The sequence below is a fragment of the Haliaeetus leucocephalus genome, unplaced genomic scaffold (assembly GCF_000737465.1).
Source record: "Haliaeetus leucocephalus isolate CR32 unplaced genomic scaffold, Haliaeetus_leucocephalus-4.0 Scaffold216, whole genome shotgun sequence".
In the NCBI taxonomy this organism is placed as follows: Eukaryota; Metazoa; Chordata; class Aves; order Accipitriformes; family Accipitridae; genus Haliaeetus; species Haliaeetus leucocephalus.
The window spans coordinates 722,772-734,005 of record NW_010972652.1 but is presented as its reverse complement, the minus strand read 5'-3'; the positions used below and the strand labels follow the sequence as shown (position 1 = coordinate 734,005).

Genomic DNA, 11,234 nt, shown 5'->3' with positions numbered 1-11,234 from the left:
GGTGTCGGGGTCCCACCCGTGGCTGACAGCCGCCCTGCTGCCTCCCGCAGGGCTCTGCACCCCCCCGGAGCCTGTCCACGGAGCCACCGAGATGGACGAGGTGGGCGCCGAAGCTCTGCCCCGACGGACGCCCGCTCCCGCCTGGCTCCCCACTGCCAAAGGTAAGGGGATCCCCGGTGCTGCGAGCCCGCTGTCCCCTGTGGGGCTGCCCCACTGGCACCCGTGGGGTCGGTCGGGCATGCCCACCCTGACCCCCGGTCCACCACGGGGGTTGGTCTGGGATGCCCACCCTGCCCCGCTGTCTCCTATGGGGTCAATCCGGGATGCCCACCCTGCCCCACCGTCCCCCGTGGGAGCATCCCGGCCTGAACCCACGCCCTCTGTCCCCACGCAGGTGAGGAGGGGGACTTCTGCCTGCGCTCGTCGGACTGCGCAGCCGGGCTGTGCTGCGCCCGTCACTTCTGGTCCAAAATCTGCAAGCCGGTGCTGCGGGAAGGGCAGGTGTGTACCCGGCACCGGCGGAAAGGCACCCACGGCCTGGAGATCTTCCAGCGGTGCCAGTGCGCCGAGGGGCTGGCGTGCCGCCTCCAGCGAGAGCACGGCCCCGCCGATGCCTCCCGCCTGCACACCTGCCAGCGGCACTGAGCATCGCCAGACGGATGGACGGGACGGACTCCGGCCTCGCCGGAGCGGAAGGTTGTTTCTCAAGGGAACTACTTTTTAAGCGACTAATTGCAGTACGTTACTGTGTTGTGAATACTCGAGCTGGCACTTAGCTGTACATAACGCCGGGACTTTTCATGACTTTTTTTTTTTTTTTTTTCCTCCGAGGGGGCTCCCTTGTGCTCTTCAAGCCGTGACTGTGACTTTGTACACACTGGGTTTTTTTTTTTTAAATCTAGGTCAAAAGGATGCGACCGTCTGTTTGCGAGCGAATAAACCATTCTTTAAAAATCAGCCCGAGCCGCCTGCGCATCCCTGCCTGCACGTTTCTGCCTGTGCATGGCGGCTGTGCTCCCTCCCTGCCCCATGGGAGGGGAGACGCAGTCTGGGGTGGAAATGCCCAAAGGGGTGGGGGGGGGGGCTCATCACCAGCACCCCACGGGAAAGGTTGCTTGGTTATCACTATTTATTCCGCTGCTTTTTAGGAATTACGATGTGCCGTGGTGGCCACCGGATACCCTCTGGCCACCAGACGCAGGGCCAAGGATGGGTGCTGGGGCTCTGGGAAGGGCAGGCGGCAGTCCTGGTTTTTCCGTGGGTTGAGGAGGGAGTGAAGGATCGCCAGAGGGGCTGTGCTGGACCGCGGCAACGGGTGCTGAGGAGCACAGTGATCTCAGCTGCTCCATCAGCGCAATCTTTGCTCCATGCGCAATAAAGACTTATTTTTTACTTCATTTTGCAGCCTGTGACTATGAGTTTTCGCCCTTTCGGGATGGCTTGGAGGGAGGGAAAGCTGCAAGCATGTTTGTTTTTTTTTTTCCCCCACCCCTCTTTAGCTTCTAATACTGTCCACCTATTGCAAGTGGTTGTAAATAAGCCTGGAGCCAGAGTGGGGGCCACGTCGTGCAGCATGGGGCTGGTGGGCAGCAAGTGCAGTGCCGGCAACTCTGTCCTGTGCCTACCTGGCAAGCTGCCCTCAGCCTCCCTGCAGTCTGAGGAAGGTGTCTGAGATGCAAAACCATGCTGGAGTCTTCGCTGTACAACTCAAAAGTGCTTTGTACCCGAAGTCCAAACCTGACTGCAAAGCAGCGCATCCCTGGGTGGTTCCAAGGGCACCGTGTCCCATTTGCAGGGATGCTCCAGCAGTGCCACGTCTTAGTTTTAAAATGCAACCTGCTCGCTAGTGTTTGGTGCCTCTAGCGTTAACGCTGCCTATTTAGGGACCTCGGGGGATTGCACCGGTACATGGGATTACTGAATACAAACCCAAACTGCAGCTCTCTCAGGAGTCTGCAAATACCAGCTGGTGCTGAACCAAGCCCCCAGCTACAGAAAAATGCAAAGGAGGGAGCACACAGCCCCACGTAGAGGGAAATGATTAAAAAAGGAGCCTTCCTTTTGCACGGGCGAGGGATCATCCCCAGCTTCCCTCCAGCTCTGTTCAATGCAGGGGCTGGGTGGCAGCCAGGCAGGCTGAGAACAGCCAAAGCTGCCCCAAACCAGAGAATAAAACACGGACGGTCCTTAAACCACCTAAATGCACCGGGGCGTTTGTGCCCATCAAACTATTTGCAGCAACCAAGGAAAACTGGTATAGCCAGAGCTGCAGATGCCATAAGCTATTATCCACAGGTCACAGCGATGTTGCGTGGTGACACTGCTGGATGGCACGTGTTTTAAGTCTCGCCATCCCGGGTCTGCGCTCTGGAAAAGCTTTTAAAGGGGTTGCAGCATGAGCTGGTGGGGTTTGAAGCAGCCCCCGAAAGAGTTCATGACAAAGGCTTCAGTTTAGTGCTTTAATCGTTGTGCAAGGCTTCAAAAATTTTTTAAGAATACACATTTTAAAATACTTTTTAAAAATAGATACTTTTTAAAAAAATTACTATTTCATAACATACTTAAAAATAATGATTATGCCCAGTCATAGTCAATGGCACTGGAGCAATGAAGGTCCCTGGGTATGAACAAAAGCATCAGTAACTGTTTAGATTAGTTCAGATCTGACATTAACAATGGCATATTTTATACCAGTACATATAAAATAGTGTCATTAGGCTTAGATTTTTTTCTCCATACAGTTACAGCACCCTCTCCTTCCCACATAGACCAATACAACTTTGACACCTTTGAAGGCAGTGCATTAAATACCAATTATGCATCTTTTTTGGGTCAGACTCACATTTTATCAAACCTTGCCCACTCGCAAGCGCACTTGGGTGGACGTGGAGCTCAGCACCATTAACATGACGTTAGCAGAATGGATGCTAACACAGCAGATCTCCAGAATAATTAGTTTCATGGCTGGGTTTCACAAAAGCAATGGTATTGTGGGGTTTTTCCCCCCTTTCCTTTTACCACAACCCAGGATCTCTACCCATTTCTGCCTCATTTGAACTTTCAGGGTTTGTTCTTCAAGCAGAGCACCAAGAAATTTGATTTAGTAACATCCCTCAGGAAAAAAATAAATTGTGACAATATGACCCCATGTCTGTTAAGACTTAAAACCCCACTTCTTTAAGGGAGAGATTTTCAGTCTTCCCTTGGCCCTGTGCATCATTCAGCCCCCAGAACCTGAACCCGTCTTAGGTCTTCAGCAACCTGGGAAATCAAAATACTCATCTAGTGCCAACAGCAGCTCAGAAATGCGGAAAAATAGTACCTGAGCCCTGACCTGTAAATGTGGTCACAGTGAGGCAGAAGCAAAAGCTGTCTGTGCCCCCAGTACAGGGCAAAGGCACCTAGAAGGTGGGTGGGAGCACTGGGATGCCCCGAGGAATAAATAGGCAGCATCACCACAGTCCCTCCCGTATTCATACCCCCACCAGTGGATGCTCTGTATTTCAGAAATGTCTGAATTTACACTTGCAAACTCAAAAAAAAAAAAAGGGGATGGGGGTGGTATAGGAAGTTGGACATATATTGATCAGACTTGGAAAGAGGGGATGTGGCAAGCCCTTGACTTTGAACTGGCTGGTGTGTCTGGATCTGGATCTCATGCTCTGATCCAGAGAGAAGTGGAGAAAAATGTTATTTCAGCACATGACACACAATCCAGGAACACCTGTAGTAAAAGGCATCTCAGTATGTCCTTCCCTGAACCATCTCCTCTCTAATGAAATTATTTCTGGGAAAAAAAAAAAGAGAGAGAGAAAAAAACCAAAACCCTATTCTAAACAAAGAGTAGAGCTAATAGAAGAAGCAGGTTTTGATGGGCGAGGAGGTTTAGCACCTCTTGTTTACTCACTCTTCCTGGTTACAGGGCTGGAAGAGCTAACAATAAAGCTCTGTAAAGTTAAATATTGTTATTTATAACAATAAAAAAACCCCAGAGCATTGTAAAGCAGCCTCCCCTAATGACTGGTTGCTGGCAGCACGTATAACCCTTCCCCTTCATTTCTCCTTCAAATGAAATCCTGTATCATGCCCAGCCCATGGAAGAGCGGCTTCAGCCCTGGCAGAGCGTAGAGAAGCACAACCCCATCATCGCTGCTATATGGGCAGTGCAGCCCTACGCAGGGCACGAGGGTACAGTGCGTGCCCTGCTCAGCCCTTGAACTGGGTGCCTTGCCCAGGTTAGCAGAGATGTGGAAAGGAGCAGGTGATATCCCCTCCGAAGCTTTACCTTTCGAGGGTCTAAAGGAAGACAGAATAAAAAAACCAGCACGTATCTTGGTGGGGTTTGAGCCTCCGCAGTGGCAGGAGACCGTATTTAAGGGGTCTGCGCGGGCCGGATTGGTGCCTGCGGTCCACTCCTTCACGTATTCCTCCCGACAGCTACAACTGTGGTATGCCAGGTTTTACAGGTCTTATTCCCTTCAATATCCATTTATGGGCCAATTTGCTATTAATTTGCCTAATTATTGAATTTTTTGGAAGCCCTTTCTGGACTCTTAACCACTGGCTTGTTACAAACCTTGCATCTCTGTTGCATTCGGCTAAAAAAAATAAAGCAACATTCCAGAACCCCATAGCCCTACCCCAGCCCTGAAATTACATGGGCTGTAAAAATGCAGATGGCTTCAATGATTTGAAGAGAAAATTAAATCACTCTTCCAACTATGCTATGGTGTTCCTGAGATGATTTTTCTGCCCTGTGGATACAGACTTCAAGGAGATGCTTTCACAGAAGCATCATCAAAAAGCCCCTCTCTGCTGCACGGGGTGACAATATTGGCATAAAGGCATTAATCTTACTAGGGAAGAAGTGAGGAGGATGGGACACGGCACAGTTTTCACTGCGATTTCTGGTGAAATGAGTTTTCAGGGAAGCAAATACTATTTTCTTTTAATTTTCTTCCTAAGTTCTTTCAGAAATTAGTTTCACCCCAAGTTGTAGCACAAGAAATATCCCCCCCCTTTTTTTAAACAAGGCTTTAAAACAGATACACTCCTCTTGCTTCCACCCATCCTCACATCACATTTAACACTAAACTCCCATGCCACTAAAAACACTCATCTGAGGAACGAAACCGCTCTCTGTACTCATGCAGTGCAAGAAAGGGTTACAAAAGTCCTTAAATCCACCCACAGGCATTAAGATGAGAAAAGTTCCTTTTTTTCTTTTTTTTTAAATATTCACCTCTCCTGACAGAGAGCAGAAAACTGCACATTTTGGCTCAGAAAGATGAAAGCCCCAAACAGAGAGAGCAGGTGAAAACCTGTATGGATGTAAGGTGATATAGAAAGCTTTGGGGTTTTTTTGTTTGTTTGTTTTCCTTGGGGGGCTGGATTTTTTCTCGTGGGGAGTTAACCCACCTGCTGAAGCTGCTTTTTATCCTAAGTCTTTCAGCTGAGGCCTTGGTGAAGCAAACCTTGATCTCACTTGGGGTGGGAAGCGGAGCATCCAGGTGGTCCAGCTCCTCATCACCCCTTGCAGAGCATTAAAAGTATGGTTTCCCCCTTGCCTTGTGCTTCTTCAAACAAATACACTACATCCCTGCTAATCCAGAGTGATGTTTATTACTTTTTTTTTTTTCCTCAACTAGCTTTTTTTCCTCTTTTTTTTTTTCTTTCCCCCCAGTGCCTGACTTGTGTCCCTAATTAACACCTTAAGGGGGGTGGTGGTGAGGATAACTGAGATACTTAAGGAGGGCACTTCTGGGCAGAGCTTCTAATTTACCTCTCAGTGAGGGAGGGGACCCATTAGCAGGTGATTTAAGTGAGTAATAAGGCCATCAGCATGCAAATGGCCGGAGCCCGATGAAAGGGTTGGCTGGGCCACAATAGGATGTTAAACCCCCAACACCCCCCACACACACACACCTTGAGCATCTGGCAGGGGTGTCCCCCACCTCCCCAAATCCCAGCTCTGCCTGGCTGCGGGGGTGAAGAGAAGCAGCTGTAGATGAATGGATGGATATTGTGGGGTGGGTGAAGAGTCAGCCTGAGTTTTGCATGAGAAAGTGGGGCTTTGCCAGTCTGGGAGAAGCAGTTAAAGGAATCAACAAGGAGGTAGAGGAAGGTGATCCAGCTGATTGCAAAGACCTTGGTGAGGAGCCTCACCGAAGGGGTGAAGCTGCTGCTTGCTGGAGAAAACAAAGGGGTTTTTTCCCCCTCCTTTGAAATAACTGGGGAGCAAGCCATGGGAACAAGTAGGTGATGCTTGTGGTGGAAGGAGGTGATGATTTCCTAGAAGGATGGGTGCTGGAGTTGTGCTTTTCAGCTCTAATTATTATATTCTAGCCTTTAAGATTTATTTTTTTTAATAGTAAGTCTGTAGGTCAAACTTAGAGTCAGAATAGCTAAATCTGGAAGGAAAAAAAAAAGTAAAAGCCCAGTAGCAGACTAGGAAAATATTGCAGGACAATATGGCAATACCAAGTGACTCCAGAAGCATACCATACAGCAGAACTGTGAAAAAATCAAGGGTAAGGAGGTGAGGGCATGCTCCCATAAAAGAAAAGGTTTGGCAGCAATTCTCAGCTGGAAAAGAGATGACTAGGGGAGGGTATGAGAGGTCTGTAAGGCAGTAAACAATGCTGAGGAGGTGACTGAGTGGTTATTTTTGTTTCTTACAATGTAAGAAGGAGATGGACTGTTCAGCCAGCAGGTTTAAAACAAACCCAGCACACAGCCAAGTTGTGCAACTGGTGGCTACAAAATGAAAACTCGTAAATTAAGTCATGTGGGGACAAGGTGAATTCATAGAAGACAGAGGTTTGGATGAGATTACTAGCTGAGGAAATCTCTAAATGCTGATTATTGGCAGTGGGAAGGATGATACTGTAAGCATCGGGGGGGGAGTGGGTCTTATTTAATTATTACTTTTGTTTGTTTTTCTTGAATACTGGCTCCTTAGGACCCTGCTGTTGCCTCTTGGAGAATACGATCTAGGGCTGCAAGTATGTGGGTGTCAGGCACACAGGGAAGCGTTGGGCTATTTTTATTTATTTTTACTTTCAAATTAAACCTCCTCTAAAACACGTAATTGGTTCAAGGTGCTGATTTTGAGACGAATAAGTGATTGCGCAAGAGCTCCATCACTGGAAGAACAACCCTGGCAAGCCAGCAGCGACTCTGAGCCCTGCCTCACCCTCTGTCCTGATGTCCTCGTTGAAACGACCTCCTGAAACTCCAGGCTGACGGGAGCAGCGCGTCCTCCGTCCATATTTGTTGTGCCCAGTGAAGGGTAGCCGGTCAGGTTGTCTAACCCCTTTTGCCTTAAGGTGGATGCGCTTTGAAAAAAAACAAATGAAATATTTAATTTTACTGTGTGCTACTTTATTCCTGGGTTTTATGAGGTAGAGTTAAAAATACGCTAATGCCATCGTATATGACTAATGAACAGAAGGCCAAAGTGTGGAAGAACATGTTCAAAAATTGGTTCACTTTTTTTTTCTTTCAGTCCTGAGAGCCAATTCACCACAGATGAAAGTATTTCTATATAGTTTTGATCTTGCACCTTAACATTAATTCTCTATTTTCTGTTGATCCATAGGGCCTTTGTAGCTTTATAGCCAGTCTCAGGGGGTACAGGTAGCACTTCAAAATGACAACTTCTCAACTTGGTAAGAAGCCAGATAATCCTGGTCAGGTAGGACCTGGACTTCACACTTCTTCTTCAGAATAATTGGATTCACACAAGGAACGGTAAATCAAAACTATAATTAATTTTAATGATTTAATTTATTTTAGAGTGTACATTCAAGGAGCATCTCTCCATTGACGTGTCGCAGAATGAGAATGGATGGTTTAAAAGTTCCTGCTGTCCATTTTTTCGAAGTGTGAAGAGCCTCCTTTGACTCCTGCTCTAATGAAAAGCAGGTTTTTTGCAGTCTGCTGGTTTTGGCTGGGATAGAGTTGATTTTCTTCACAGTAGCTAGTATGAGGTTATGTTCTGGATTTGTGCTGGAAACAGTGTTGGTAATATAGGGATGTTTTTGTTAGTGCTGAGCAGTGCTTACACAGAACCAAGGCCTTTTCTGTGGCTCACCCCACCAGCGAGGAGGCTGGGGGGGCACAAGGAGTTGGGAAGGGGACACAGCTGGGACAGCTGACCCCAACTGACCCAAGGGATATCCCAGACCATAGGACGTCATGCTCAGCACATAAAAGTCGGGGAAGAAGAATGAAGGGGGAGATGTTTGGAGTGATGGCGTTTGTCTTCCCAAGTCACCGTTACGCATGATGGAGCCTCTGTGCTGTTCTTCCCTCTTTAACTTGTGTATGAGCAGGTCTCTGCTGCTTTTAGGTGGCCCCAAACTGCTCATCCTCCCAAAGGACTAGCCTGTGCTGATCCTTCCCTATCATGGTGGCTTTGTTGTCCCAGACATTTCACGTTAGTGAGGCTTTAGCTGCCTTAGCCAGGAGGAATGCCTGACCATAAATGATCATCTGAGAAATGTAATTTCTTTTGGCTGCAGCCCAGCCTGTATAGGGGGATGAGTGATGGCCACAACAGCAATGAGCCCAGATCTTTCCCCTATTTGGAGACTTGTTTCTTGCATACCATGACCCATGGGCTGCACTCACAGAGGAGGTAAGGAAGAACCTGGAGCCATTTTCAGACAGTACTTTATTCCACTCCCATCCACAGGGACCACTTAATCTCATGGGCTCTTGAGCTTTCAGCCTAAGCCCCAAATCCCTTGTGCAGAAATCTGCTTCTCCATGTAGCTTTTCAATTTTAAGACTGTCAGGGTTACAGGGTGTGTACTACTTTTGTTCAGGCATCTTTGCTGAGGAAATAGCCTAACCTCTCTGTCCCCAGGCTGGTTGGGGCCAACACCTTCATTCACGGGCAATGCTCCTACTCAAAATTATTCATGCAAGATGTTGTCTTGGCTGCCTCTCATCGAGACAAGGCACCGTTATGAGCAATATTGAAATATTTTGTCCCAGTGTGTGTTGGGGAGAGCTTCCAGCTCCTCCTTGGTATGGAATCCCTTTGGATGCAGATAGGCACTTTCTAGTCCACAAAACTTGGCCGTGTGCCAGTGATCTACTCTACTTCCAGCAGAGTGATAAAGGGCTAATCCCATTCCTGAGCTGGATGCCCTTTGCCGGAGCAGTCTAATATTCTTTCCATCAGAAAGCCAGCAGTGCTTCTTGGTAGCAGCTGCTGTCATCCTATTTGTCTCATCAACTAGAAAGCAGCAGGAATGCAAAAGGGAAGCCCTTGTGACCCAAATTATTGATGTATTTTAATCCTTGTTGTAGGCTTTCATATTCTCCCGGGAGCTCAGAGGCTGAGAACAGCACAAGTTCAATGTTGTCGAAAGCTGGCAGTGGCTGCAATGGTCCTACCGTGCTAAGTGGAGGCACTGGCAAGGAGAGGGGTGATGGGTTCCTGGAGAAACCAATTTAGTATTTCCTGGGTTATTTATTTATGGCACTGCAAGCCAAAGTGATCGGTAGGGAGGGAAAACCCTTACTTCAGTTCGTGTCATGTACATTGAAAATTTCTAAATATGAAGGTTTTCCAGAGCTGTAAATAACTGATATTTATTTTGGTTTAGATATCATGTTCTTAAAAAACATCATTTAATGGTTGGCCAAACATTGTATTGGGAAAAGAGACCTCCAGCTTCCATCTGACCTGTAAAGCTTGTTTGGATCCCTTTTTAAGCCCATCAAGGTTTTTCTGGACAACATGGGACAAGGAATCATCCCTGCACATAATTCTGGTGAGTTCCTTATTCTCCAGCAAAATATTCTGTTTCTGCCTCTGTGGACTTATTTGTACCATGTGGATTATAAATACCTGTTGCATTTATACTGGCGTCTTCACAGTACCATAGCATTTTAAAATGCCACAACAGCAACCAGCTGGACAGAAGAATATTAGTGTTCTCCCTTGCAGATCTTCCAGGTTTCATTGCTTTTTAAAAGTTTACTGGTATGTTGAATATTGAGTTGCATGCTACCCTATAGGTTGCTATTTGACCTTTTGTTATTAAATTTCATACAGTAATCATCAGCAAACTAGTGGCAAATGCTTCTAATGTTTGAAAGCTGTCTAGCGCCTGATTTTTGTGCTGTTGAGCAACACCAGGTATGAGCTGCAGCCCTCATGTCTGTGTTTTTCCCATACTCGTCTGCTGCTTAACAGTTCGTCTGTCTGTGTTGCTGAACTTTGGTTCTGGGTTTGGGAAAAGGCCAGGTTCTGGCCTGTGAAGTTTCTGATGTTGCACGGGGTCCCGTTGGCGCGTCCTATGGGTGGTGCCATGTCGTGCAAGCTCGTGACACCCTGCCCACTGTGTTGACGTGAACGTGGCTGCGCAACCCAAGCATCATCTTTAGACTGGGGGAAACATCTTCCAGAAGTGTTTAAACACCACCTGGAGATGGGACCAGACCTGGTGTCGTGTTCCTGATGGTGTTTTTCAGCTTTTGTTTTTAGGCAACCCTTCACTGTGTCAGAAATGCGATGGCCTAGAAAGCCAGACCCTTATTACTTGGGCATCTTGATCCTTTCTTAGATCTGACTGTGTCTTTAGCTGCGGGTATAATTAAATACATAATTAGTAGGGCAAGAGCCTTTAAAAGCTGGAGTTTTCCTTGTTGTCATGTCTTAGTCCTGAACACCTCTTACTATTAAGTAGCCTATTACTATTAAAGACCTTCACTGTCATTAAAATTTGAAGACCATTGCCTGCATCTGCCTGTTACAAAGTTAATGTGTTCTATGGGAGTGTTTAGATAACTCAACGAGCCAGATTTTTTAGTTTATCCCTTAAATATTGTTCAGCCTCAGAACTTCAGTTTGCATATATTTTGGGTTTTATTTCCTCCTTGTCAACATCATTTTAATAACTTTCAAGTCAATGCCATCTGAGGATTTCACATCTAACGCTGTGCAACAAGATAAGGAGCAAGGGGTTGTGCTTCTTGATTTAGGCTGAAGTTCTGAGGCTTATCTTTGCAGGCTTGTATTTTAGGAAGGGTGTTGCTGGGGTTTGTTTAGTACTTTATATTTTTCAGAGCCACTGAGGTGGAATAAATCAGTGTGGGAGTTTTTTAAAAAAAAATTACAGCTTCTCACTGAAACAAACTCAAGCCCCTTTAGTGGTGAGAAAGAGGAATGTATGCAAAATTCCTGAAAAAAACCACTATTTTCCTCCCAATGTGGC

General features: G+C 46.9%; 1 protein-coding gene across 1 annotated transcript in view; it reads left to right on the top strand.

Annotated features, from left to right (window-relative positions):
* Positions 1-645, top strand: part of DKK1 (dickkopf WNT signaling pathway inhibitor 1) — a 4,746-nt gene extending 4,101 nt beyond the window's left edge. Inside the window, exons 3-4 of the mRNA XM_010566633.1 lie at positions 51-161; positions 395-645. Coding sequence (XP_010564935.1) covers positions 51-161; positions 395-645 — 362 coding nt within the window. The remainder of the gene's footprint in view (positions 1-50; positions 162-394) is intronic.
* Positions 646-11,234: the final 10,589 nt, after the last annotated feature.